We start from the raw sequence: 13,599 nt of genomic DNA on the forward strand, positions 1-13,599 counted from the left end.
TTAATTCCTAACACGTTAGCGAATTTTTTCTATTTTTTTCTATCTTCTCTCTTCTCTTTCTCTATTTCTCTTTCTTTCTCCCCGTTTCTATTTCTCTCTGCGTGTTTGTAAATGTTATCAAATGGTTTTGGATAGATTTATAATGAATTGGTTTGAGTTCCACCACCTGCCATTTTTTTTTGTCTTTTTTTTTTTTTAGGTTTGACTTTTCTTTCCAAACTTAAGATATTACACGAACGAACATAATAATCAAAGTGTTGAATAACTTTACCGAACTCTTATCAAGTAATAAAATTATTGAAAAATCACAAAGAGTTCATGAGTCATGCAACTAAAACTAATTTTTACTTATTCATGCTCGATCGATGTATGTGTGCATAGATTCTTCAGTTTGATTATATCTCGACTCTCAATAGTCAAATATTTCATTTCATCTCTCATGGGATATACGCCTCCAATTTATTTTTAAATCACATTTGTATTGTGTTCATTCTAAGGTTGACTGCACAAATACTATTTTCTTTCTTGCTCTTGTTTGGTTTGAATTTCACCAATAAAAGTCACTACCTCAATTAGTGATGATTATCCTTAAATTTGATGATCTCAACTGCTAAGTTTCTCCTATAATAATAACATTTAGTAATCTAAATGTACAATTAAATATCCAAGACTTAAGTGCTTATGATAATTTCACCACTAATTTAACAAACTTTGGTGTGTGCTTTCTTCCTTTTCTTCTTTTCAATTATCCATTCTTTTATTTTTGAGATATTTCATGTTGATATTTCATCAAGATGATCGAATCATGTATACAACACGATCTTTGTATCATCTTAGCACATCTTGAAATTGTTTGAGATGATTGCTCGTGTGATTGAGCCAATATTGAGCTATTTAAAATACTTTATATGTGCGTGTAAATGATAATCTAGTAATTACAACAATAGATGATGCTTAAACTCAAGAATATTTATTTATGAACATATAAAACCCAAACAAGAGTTTTCATATAAACGTATTATATTTTATGCAATTCTAAAAATTCAATATAATTGATAATTATATCATTAGATATTTTCAGAGTATGATGATAACCTATCATCATGTTCCTAGATATATCGTGAAGTACTTTCTTTGAGAATGTCTCTTACATAAATACTATCGAGAGTTTCCTTCGACCATGGTACTTGAGTTACTCAACATATGTAATAGTTACATAATTACATGGATCTCATATTCTCGACAAGTATCATTAGATGCTTAACACACATATATATCAAACAATTTATTATGCTGTCAAGATATACACTAAAAGATGTGTTTCTTGCTACTGTAGAAATGTCACCCCATATGGCAAGAACGCACAAATTTATTAAATATTTGTGCTTAACTAGGTCTCTCTCTCTCTCTTACAATATCTTTATTTCAAACGAGCTTTTCAAACTAGCAAGAGCACACAAATCTAATAGTATAGTTTAATATACTATATACTAAGAGCATCTTCAATGGTGTAAAATTTGGTATAAATTGCATCTCTAAAATCACTTTTACATTCTCATTTATAGGCCATTGAATCTAAATTCAAACTTTATGGCAATGAGAATATGTAATCCAATTTTTTCCTATTGTGAATGTGTAAAAAAAAAATGTCGATGCCATCATTTCTTTTAGATAAATTCAAATTAGGATTCTATTTTGGTGAACACAAATATCATTTCTCTTCACAATCACTGTCACATAGGTGAGTTTACACTTTTTACGGCGTGCATGTGCATGTGCATGCCGTAAAAAGTGAGTTCACACTTTTTACGGCGTGCACATGCACGCCATAAATAGAGTGAGTTTTTACGGCGTGCCCGAAATAGAGTGAGCTTTTACGGTGTGCACAGGCACGCTGTAAAAAGTTATTAACGGTGATCTTTTACGGCGTTCTTTGCATGCCGTAAAAAAATCTTCCTATTTACGGCATTGCTTTATTGCACGTCATAAAAAGTCCATTTTGGTGTAGTGGGAGTTCAATTTTTGGATTAGTAAAATTTTTCTATTATTAAGTTAAAAATTCTTGGATTAGAATGAATTTTTACATGAATGTATAAAAAGAAAGGTGGAAATATGACCATATTTTATCTCAAAAGAGAAAAAAAATACTTTTCAATATATAATAATACTCTTTTTGAAAACAAATAATTATTATGTACTACAATGAGCAATCCAAGTTTTTTAATGCAGAACTGGAAAGAAAAAGATGGTCAAACTACAATACATTCAAATATTTTAACAATAATTTCCGGACCGGCGTTGAAAATCGGATAAAGGGTCGCTGGCAATGCATGTTTGGCACCGACTAATTTTTAGCAACTAAAATTTGTAAACCATGGAAGTTCATATTCATAATGAACTAATCTTTCTATCAAAATAAAAAATAAAAAAGGAGAATTCACTATAAGTACGTCGCATTTTCTTTTTTCTAATTTTCAGATAACATACAAACAGTACATGTTGATTATGTGGGATTAAGAATGATGGTTGTAATAAAAACGCCACTTAAAATTTGTTATAAAACTTCTCAAACAATAAAACCGCCTCTAATAAAAATTTCTAATTTTGTGTAGTCAATTTTATGCCTGCATGTAAACAATAGAAAAACAGGTGGATATTTTTATCTATTTTCATCATAAAATGATTGTTCAATCTTTTTTCATTCTTCAAATTTTTTACTTAGAAAATGGAAACCCTTCATGATATTTCTCGAAAATCGGAATTCTTGATCAATGAAAGAACAATATCAATTTTTTCTCTCTCTCAATAAGATCCCAAAGTGGATGATTGAAGTGCATTTTTTTCTTTTTATATATATAATTAATATTATTGATCAAATTTTACCAGATTTGTAAAAAATTTACCAATTAATTAACCTTTAAACAAATTTTTTTTTTTAATAGGCCGGTGGAAGTTTATTGGCTAGAAATTTGGTGCTCAGATGTAGTGGACTAGCGGCCGGGGGGGACCTTTTGTTTCTCTAAACACTTCCTATAGTTATGGCCTCAATATTAGTTTTTTAACATTTAATTAAGCTTCCCCCATGCTATTGTTTATAGATCCATTCCCCCACACAATACCATTTTTAATTGCAAGGACACAAAATAAATTTTCCAAAGGGATAAATCCTCTAATGTCGATGGCAACAATTAATTTTCTTTTGAATAGACAATCAACAAATTCGGTAACTGAAGATGTAAGGATACACATCTTTAAAATGATACGGCGAAAGAGAGCAAGCCAACAAATAAAAATTTAGGAATCTTTATGCAGACTTTATTCATTCATATAAAATTATAATCAAAGTCAAATAATGTATAATGATGCTATTAATTTAACAAATTTAATAAGACCACAATGGATACCACAGAGTATAGTGGGAATATAACTAGAGAGTAGTACTCTTTGACCAATCTAAAAGATCATTAATTGGTAGTTGAATAATAAACAATATTGCAGAGTCTTAATTAAGAGAGAATCATTTTCTCAAGTCCATGGTTGCTAATAAACACATCAAGTGTTGCCATATTTTATATGTTAATGTTCCCATGCAATATTATTATTATTATTATTATTATTATTATTATTATTATTATTATTATTATTATTATTATTATTATTATTATTACTATTATTATTATTATATATTGCTAGGTTGGATGTCTACGTCCATGGAAAATATGGATTGCAGAATTATTTCTTTAAAAGATTCCCTTGACCAAAATTATGGTAACGTCAACTCTGCATGCAGAAATGAAGACAAGAAACTAAAATTTTATAATCATTTATTGCAAAAAAAAACGCTTTTTTTTTAAGCAGGCACAGTTTATGTGTCAGACTTCTCTTAAATTAAAATGTAATATTCTTTGAATGTCTGCCTAAATATGTGTGTGTTTTGTGTGTGAACATATATACATACATATAACCATCCTCTTGCAGCCAGTTGTGGGTGTCTTTTAGTGGAAACCTAACTCTTAGCTCCAAAGATAGAATTTGTAACAAGAAGACATTTCTGTGGTCAATATTCCTTTTGGACAAAGAGCCACATATTATGAAGTGTTAATAGTTCATAGAAAAAATGACTTGAGAGTACAGAAAGTCCCAATGCAGCGTAAATGTTAGGGGTAGAGTTTCACGTGCTCAAATTATTATGAAAAAAATAATTTTTGGGTTTCTTCTCTTAATAAGATTAATAGATGAAAATTAAATCTTTAGACTTAATATGATGTCGAAGCTGAAAACTACTCATAAGAACTTTGATCATCTAAAGCACAAAGGGGTCATCAATATTGTCGTTTTCAAATGAGGTTTCATCTTGCGAGAGAGTTAAGCAGTAAAATTCACAACGCTGAATATGAAAACGATGATTAATATATTTTAGAATATGAATCTTAACAAGTTAACCTTTTAATAGATATTTTATTAAGTCGAAAAGCTTAAATTAGCAATTTTATCAATTTAAAACTCCAAAGAACGGTCAAATGTTGTTATCTTGTCGATGCACGTTAGATTAAAATCATACATGCACCACTTTAACATAAAAACGAAGATCAATATATAAGAGTTTTGATAGTCCTTTTCTTACTAAATTTAGATCTTTTAAGATATATATGAATTTCCAATCTAAATTCCAACAAAGGAACCCAAATGGAACTTGTAGATTGACTTCTTTAATCATTTTATGATGAAGTTTCCTTATGATTTCATGTGAAAAGTAATCATATGCTTTCCCTATTGTCAATGTCTTTGATAAAAAAGAATGTATATTTGGGTTGATTAGCAAACCCTCCCAATGGCTTAATGAAGAAGTACAATTTTATTACGCAAAAACATTGATAGACAATTGGGACATGATGATATTCTTAATCGCATCATGAGCTTGTGCCTAGCCGCTAATGGACTTTAAATTCAAACTTCAAAGACTTGTCACTTATGTAAAGGTTGAATTTACCTAATCCTAGAGCAAATGACTGTGTGTGTGTGTGTATATATATGGAATTTCAGGTAATGCTGAAGGTAATTACCAAGAGCATTTCATGTTAATTGCAAGATATTTTTAGCATAATTTGAATAAGTTAACTAATTGACTTATTTCTAAATTTGGATAACGGAAAGTCATTTAATCTAAAATATACTTTCAAGTAAATTTTATTAAGCTTAGTCAAACATGCACCAAAACTCGTATAAGTTCAACCTTTTGTTGCGTAGATTTCTGAAAAGGTAATTGCAACATATAGTCAAGTTCGTGTATGAGGCAAAATTGTTCATTCGGACAATAACGTATATGAAATGAGTACTATCACACATTTGAACATAAATTCCCACCAAAATTGACTAATTGTTACAAAAATTCTACTCTGAAAAATTCTACTGAATCTTCATTTATTGAATTGCAGAGAAAAAATCAAAAGATTGAAAATGTCTGCATTTTGAACCGACCATTATTGAATTAAAGCCTCAATTTGTCTATTGCTATTTAAAAGTTCCTCCTTTTTTTTCTAATCGAACTCATTTTTAACCACATGTTCTCACAATAAAATATTCTGTACATAAATTCAAATTTTTTTCCTACTTTTTAAAAGTTAAATATTTCTTTTGTCATTGTACTTATCCCTCCATCAAATTTTATTTACTAAACTTCAAAATACTTTCGAGTAGTCACTAAACTTATACTTCCATAACGCTTTAATCAATGAATTTTGAAACTCTTTCAAGTGATCACTAAACTTTAACACATTACATTCCATCACTTACTCATTGTGTTTCATTAGTCATTAAATTTATACATTCGTCACGTTTTACTCACTGAACTTTAAAATGCTTTCGAGTGGTCAATTTTTTAATCACACATTCTTCAACTAACAGGAGCAAAATAAAGACTTGGGGATGGAAACTTGAACACAAATAATGGATGAAGGAAAGTCTTCGTTTAGGTAGGATGAAAGAAATCCTTTTTCAGTTACATTTCTTGGAATACATAATGCCTAAAAGATATTTTTTAATTATAGATCAACGAAAGGAGTCTCTTGCGGAGGTCAAACAATTAAGATAATCACATGTGAGAGAGAGAAGGGGATTTTATTACTAGCCCCCGTTTGGCCCCATTTTCTGAAAATAAAAATGAGTAGAATAGTATTTTTTTTTTTTTAATGAGTGATTGAAAAAGAAGGAAAAATTTTCGATTTATGTATAATATTATTTTATGAAAAATTGTGCAATTGAAAATAGAAGAGTGAAAAATGAAATGATTTGTAATGAAAATGAAATTTAATGAGCCAAACGACAACTTTCAATGAATGGGTTAAAGAAGAAAGAAAAATTTTGGGAAGTCACATGATATTCAACAGCCAATGGGACCAAAGTCATCTGTATCTATAATGCAAGAATTATTGCAGTATTATTACAGGGAACAAGTGGGGCATCAGTCTATCATTGAATTTTTATTTTTTTCTAAAATTAAGAAAGTACAACGTCGCATGAAAAGTCTTGGTAAAAATCTTAAATTCTGATGACTAAAATGACATTGGAATTTAATTCCATGGTTGAATGAAACTTAAACATCTCAACATCCGTAAACAAACAATACTATTCCTCTCTCTCTCTCTCTCTCTCTCTCTCTCTCTCTCGCTCGCTCGCTCTGTATTTCGTCCAACATCTTGATCCAAATTGGTAAATAGATTGCACAAATCTTGCTCAAGGTTTCTAGCTTGTTCGAAAATTTCGATACAAAAGTACTGATGTAATTCTGATGGAACGTGCAGGGACGGTAGCACAACGATCATCTGATGCAAGTATTGAAAACTCAAGACAGAATTGAATAAGAATCTTGAATCTTTCATGGTTTGTATCTAAGAACTTTGCTTTTGGTTCAGCTGTCTGTGTTATTAGTATTTTATACAAGCAGAAAACACGAAAAAAGTAATTCTTATTTGAAATTTGAGAGTCGATGATTATGATAATTAATTGAACAAGTACCTGATTTTTTATTTTTTCTTGCAAGGAAAGATTTTCATCTTCCTTGTCTGTGTCTCATATGGTTCAAAACCAACGACAATGATCTTTGTCCACAACCATATCTACTGGTTGTGGAATCAGTTTGTTGATCAGTTGTAGGCGTAAGCACATACTTGATTTCTAGTTAGGCGTCAAAATTATTCAAAAATTGATCATATCCTTTTAGGGTTTTGCTAATATTTCATCTCTTTCACGCTACACAGTCATATTTTCGTATTTTTGGAGAAAAAGATGAATCACAATAAAGTAGCTCAAGAGCTTAGAGTATTTAATAACTTGGTTTATTGGACATATCTAATCACATATTATTTCATTTGTACTGGTTTTGTGTATAAAATTCATCAAACCTTTTTGGTTGTGTCCCGTCAATTTCTTTGCTTCATGATTCCTCGCATATATAGCTGTTTGGCAAATATTAAAATTTCATACCTGCTAAATTTGTCCTGAGTTGTTAAAATTTGACAATGCGGAATTCTTCAATTCAAAACTACTTCCGAATATTAGGTGGATGATACAGTTAATTTTAGGAATTACCAATAAATGTATCTCAACAGATTTTGTGCACTCAGCACCTTTTCATATAATTAATCATCTTTAAATTTCACAGTTCAGTAGTTGAAAGAGTACTTGCATCAGTTGGGCATTTGCAACCAGAAAGGAAGCAAGTTCAACATTCTTGCCTACCCAGTTTCTGATCTAAATTTTACTCTTAATTGTAAACCCTAGTTTCTGAAAAGGTCTCATAAAAGATCCCCAGCCAGAAATTTCGTAGGTATTTTATAATCATAAAATGGGAGGGAGATGGAGTTAATTTGATAAGATTTATGCGGATATTTTCAGGAATCTCTATAGATGTTTGATAGTGAAAATTTTCTTTATTTGAGGGGACATAGATATGATTAACCAAACTTCAAGTATTGTGTTAGTTTCTTTCTTTCTTTCTTTCTGGCAGTTGACCTATTTTTTATCTGATTTGTGGGCATTCATATATAAAACCTCTCGAATGGCTTTTGGATGAGGTTGGTTTACATCTCGTTGTCACCAATTTATGAAATCGTGCAGCTCTTGAACATTTGATAGGAATTGAAGCAGGAATGCAGAATTAGCTTAGCTTTTAGATGAATTAATTGATTTAACAACTACAACAATTAATTGATTACATGAAACATCTTTACTTTGAAATAAATGCAGAAAAGAAAGCGTAGCATGGCCGAAGAATTGGAAGTTCGTAGTGATAGAAGGATCAGCAGAAATGAGGAAGAAGAAAACACATTATCAGATTATTCACAGAATATCTCATCTATTGACTTGAACGAAGAAGCCGGCAGCAATATGGATGGTGATGCCATGGAGGTTTCAGACATCAGCGTTCAATATGCTGAGCAAACAGAAAATAGTAACAAATCCGAGGAAGGAAATGGAAACAAGAGTGGAGTTCGTAGATATGTTCGGTCCAAAATGCCCAGGCTCAGGTGGACTCCGGAACTCCATCTCTCATTTGTTCGTGCTATTGAAAGACTAGGCGGGCAACAAAGTAAGTGAAACAACTACTTATTTTAAGAACTAACCAAAATTAAATTTCATAATTGAAAAATAAGCATTATCTGATATTTGCTAGGTGCCACTCCTAAAACTGTGCTTCAGATGATGAATGTGAGAGGACTTAGCATTTCTCATGTCAAAAGTCACTTACAGGTACAAACACTGCTTAAGTTCACTACATCTGTGACCTAATTAATTAAGTATGTTTTCTCCTTTTTTGATGGTTTTTCCTTGACATCAGATGTATCGATGCAAGAAACTGGATGATTCCGGCCAAGGTACGATATCAGAATTCAAATATATATTCTGTCAGATGTCGATATTACCCTTACCGGGCTTCATTTCATGTACCCGGGCGTTTACACGCCCCTCACATGGGGGGGCGAGACCCAAGCATTTATTGTGCGCGGCCCCACCCCCCACGTGAGGGGCAGGTAACTGGGCGCGTAAATGCCCGTTACACGCCGGGTACAAATAGGATTCTCCTTACCCTTAACAGTTCATTGATTACTATATTTTGCTTCCATTTGACAGTAATGAGTCAAGCCAAGCCAGGATATTGTAATATCCGATCAAGAGATTATTTTTGTACAAGTAATTTGTATGAAAAATCCAACCCTTTACAGAACTTGAGATTAGAAAATGGTGTCATAACCTTCGCGCAAAATTCTCCTAATCAAGGCCATCGCTTATCCTCATATGATCAGATCAAAGGAACACCATCTCCGAGGTAATTTACCATGTAAATTCATACGAGTTATTAATTTGACTATATCCCATTAAATTTAATTATTTCAGGATCCAGAATTCCTTAGTTCTAATGATTTATGGACATATATAGATATCAGCACTGGTCATCCAATAAAGAATATCCCAAAATCAGGCTAAATCCTCGTGTAAGTGTAGATGGCAATAATTTCTTCAGAAGTACAGCAAATATCCCACTCAAACCTAACCAATTTCTTGAAGAGAAAAGATGGCCTCCACGACAATTTATTAATGTGAATCAATGTAAGGACAAAAGGGTTCCTGTATCTAACACAACAGCTGGACAATACAAGTCAAGCATCATATCAGAAACATTTGGCCTCACTTTTAAAGATCCGTTTCATGTTAAGGTACGTTTCTCGAGAAATTATATCTTAATTCATTTGAATATTCTGTATCGAGTACTTTTAATTTTTAACATAGTTCTATTTCCAGATGAACAAGGAAAAGATGATGAAAGTTGAAGATTGGCCTGATTTGCAACTCGGTTTGAGCATTACTGCAAAATCTAACCACGAGAAGACTTGTAGTAAGGGTGATTCAGAAATTAATACAATGCTTTCTCTTTCTTTGTTCCCACATTCTTCAAGTGCAAACTAGCTATAGTATTATGCACCAAGTAAGTTCAATATTGTAGTCGATATATATCTATTATATATACACAAATATATAGAAACAGGTGGGAAGCTGAGTACTGGAGATCTGACCGTGAATGCATGCAGGAGAGCATATTAGTGAGATCTTCTTAGTACTTTGTCTTAGAAGACATTTTGATTGATTATTTTCATGCGACCAAGAATTAGGGTTTGGTTTTTTTTATGGAAATAAGGCAACTGTGGACTGCCTATATGGTTAACTTTGTGTATTTTCATAAAGTTTCGTTGCATTTTAATGTGTATCTAGTCTCTAACAGATGTTTTTCATTAATCCTTTCTTGTTATCTTGTTTATTTGTGGGATTTGTTAGCCAGGTGAATTTTTAATTCTTGTCACTAGATATAAAGAGAGAACTGAACTGAACAAAGCTGGCAACAGATGTAATTAATTTGACACATGATAAATATTAAATCTTATGTTCCAATAAAATTAGTTTTAATAGATTTGTAATCAGGCAAATATCATTTTTTTTTTTTTTTTTTTGGTTTATCTAATTTATCATCGAAGGTAAAAGGAGATATAAGATTATTTTCGTCAATTTATTTTATTTTTTTAATAATTTAAGGCTATATTAAATGGAAACATATAATTTTTTTAGAGCAACTAATGCAGTTAATATGAGTTCCTGTTCATCTGAGTTACATCGCATTCTTAATTACAAAACAAATTAAAATAAATTCCATATTTTTCATGTTATCGTGTGAGAAGAGGAAAATAAACTTTATTTATTTTTTCAATAGTTCACATACTGCAACAGGGAAAAAAGAAAGGGCTACCGGTATATACATAGAGAGGAAAAGTAGATGTTCTGAATAACTATTAGTTTTCATTTGGTTTTGCTAATTTTAGATTATCTGAAGCAGCAAACGACTGACTGGGTTAGATGAAGAAATGAGAAAAAGATAAGTGAAACCCTAATCGAGACACATTATAATATATGGTAATCTAATTAATTAAAGGACCTAACACTTATCTGATTTAAATTTAGAGTAATGCTATTCGTAGTAAAATCTACAGGTAATTGCATTACGTAGCATACACATGACAATTTATTATTTGATACATTAATATTGTAGTTTTTTATTGCCTCATATATCAAATAACAAATTAACAAGAGCATTTTACATGCTTATTCGTATTTTTCATTAAATAAATTATCTCTAATTGAGTGGATATCTACCTAATATAGTATAATTAAGTTAATTACAAGAAAGATTCGGACTTGGATGCAATTGGTGCAAAGCAATGTTATTTTGAGCCTAATGAGAGTTTATTTGGAGCAATTGAAGACTAATCAGATTGCAAATGGTTGATCAGAAGTATTAAGATAGCAATTAGAGAAAATTTACAAGTTTCGAATGTGAAATTCAACATTTGGAAAGTTTGAGTACTTACAAACTATTAGAATTTAAGACGGATGTGTTTAAGATGATTGTAGATGATGAGGATTAGATTGAAAAGAATTGAAAGATTAAGGATCCCATAATGTAAATAAGAATAGAGTCGAACTGAATCGAAAAGACATTCTGGGACCAAGTTGAAAAAGGAAAAAATTGGTCACATATTGCGGTTGAAAGGTCTAACCTGTGTTACCGCAAAAGGAGAATTCCTTTTTAACAAGTTTAAAGACCTAACCATGCAATCATATAACTAGTGATGGCAAAAAAATTAGCCTCGAATGGGGCAAAAAATCGGTCCCAAACTGGTTGACGGGGCGGGGCAAGGTGGGGAGCCCCGTCACGGGGCATGGGGCGGGGTGGGGCGAGGATGCCCCATCCCTTGAAGGGAAAAAAAAAAGATTAAAAAATAATTTTATTTTTAGACAATCACCCGTTAAAAATTTATTTTGAATTTGTATTTTATTTTCTGATAATAACATAATTCGAAATTTTAAAAATGTAAAAAATATAAATATAAATATAAAAAAATTAAATAGGGCAAAAAGTTGCCCCGTCCCACGTGTCCCGCGCCCCGCCTTGCCCTGTCTAGGCGGGGCGGGTTGACTTTCTATTATAGAAAAGATTTTTTTTCCTAATTTAAGTTAACTTCTATGTGGAGTGAGATTAGTGCACAAGCTTTAACCTAATTCTTGAAGCTATAAATAAAAAATTTCATCTGTCATTCAAGGAGGAGAAGGGTTCCAAAATATAAAATTATAAAGGAAAAAGATAGAGAATAAAAGGGAGAACGTGAATAAAGATAAGGTTTCAAGATTTTTCAAGGAAGAATGTAAATTTTGTGGTGCAAGATTTTCATCTTTTTCTCGTTCTTCTTTTAAACCTAATGCAAAATAGGGACAAGCACCCATATGATCCCATTGACTTCTTTTAAGAATGTACACCAAATCTTTCTTATATTTTTCTTCTCCCGTGATCTATAATTAAATCCATAGATCATAGTTGAGAAAAAATTGCACCTTAGTTTTGCAAATTAATTTTAATTATTATGTTTCAATTTAGAATCCCTGTGCTATGGCTCATACTTGGTTTTTTGTTCCTGTTCAGTTGATATTTGTGGATTGTTATTACTTCTTTTCATTCATGCTTTGAATTACTTGATTACTAATTCATTGATTTGTTAACAGTTAGAAGAAGATATGTGAGATATTGTGTTAGACTATGTGGTAAAAATCAAAATATGGATAGAAGGTCGAGATACGCTTGTTTTAATTTTACGGTCAATAATTGAATTTTTTGGTGATTGGATGCTCTTGATTAAAGTTTATCATGATTCACATAGTGATATAGTGAATTTAATTAATTGAGTCAGACTGATTTGAACTCGAAAAAAGTAAATCAATAAATTTAGAAAAAAATAATCTAGGTGAATAATGGTTGATTATTGTCAATATTAGGTGATTGAAATGAAGTTGATAGCTGTGGTGAACTCATGAAACCAATTAACAATCATATAATCCCCAAATTGTCCACTTGTACGCTTCTAAATTTACAATTTCTAGGATAAAAATCATAATCAAGTTTAATTGTTTTCAATCTAATTGAAGTTAGGAATAATAAAATCAATGGTTAAATAGTATTCCTCGTCAAAACAATAACCCAAATTCTCAAGTTCTCTTTAATACTCTAAACGATATTGTACATTTTGTTGGAATATAGTGGTGTTAATAAAATCGGATTATCGCATATCGTATATGTAGTTTAGATACCGATTTTAAGCATACCGTATATGCAGCTTACCGTATTTGCAGAAAGCTTACCGTATATGCAGCTTATCGTATATACATTTGACCGTATTTGCACATATTTTATTTACCTTTTTCACATATGGTATTTTCGCTTACACCTAAAAATACCATATATGTAACATACATATACCAAATTGTATTTACCAACTGTTAGCAAGAAAATTCAAATATATATATTTTTTTTCTATTTTTATTTCTAACATAAATATAAAATAAGTAAACTACAAAATATATAAATCTAGTAAATTGCAAACGTGTAAAACGTTAAATAAATAAATAACCGTAAGAATAAATTGCAAATATGTAAATTGCAGTAGATAAATAAATTTTCAACCCGAAACTTGTGTGAGCACAGTTTCCTTAAAACAGATTTGC

General features: G+C 31.0%; 1 protein-coding gene across 2 annotated transcripts; it reads left to right on the top strand.

The window, feature by feature from the left end:
- The first annotated feature begins 6,601 nt into the window (after positions 1-6,601).
- Positions 6,602-10,290, top strand: LOC111412164 (two-component response regulator ARR18-like). Of its 2 annotated transcripts, XM_023042958.1 has the most exons (8): positions 6,602-6,708; positions 6,801-6,879; positions 8,245-8,587; positions 8,672-8,748; positions 8,837-8,873; positions 9,130-9,325; positions 9,437-9,713; positions 9,799-10,290. In XM_023042958.1, exons 2-8 carry the CDS (start codon positions 6,877-6,879, stop codon positions 9,961-9,963), a joined length of 1,098 nt encoding a protein of 365 aa, XP_022898726.1. In that variant the 5' UTR covers positions 6,602-6,708; positions 6,801-6,876; the 3' UTR covers positions 9,964-10,290. The 2 variants fall into 2 exon arrangements, with proteins under 2 accessions (XP_022898726.1, XP_022898727.1); XM_023042959.1 differs by lacking the exons at positions 6,602-6,708; positions 6,801-6,879 and adding an exon at positions 7,905-8,072.
- The last annotated feature ends 3,309 nt before the right edge of the window (positions 10,291-13,599 follow it).

The sequence above is a fragment of the Olea europaea genome, chromosome 16 (genome assembly GCF_002742605.1).
Source record: "Olea europaea var. sylvestris chromosome 16, O_europaea_v1, whole genome shotgun sequence".
In the NCBI taxonomy this organism is placed as follows: domain Eukaryota; kingdom Viridiplantae; phylum Streptophyta; class Magnoliopsida; order Lamiales; family Oleaceae; genus Olea; species Olea europaea.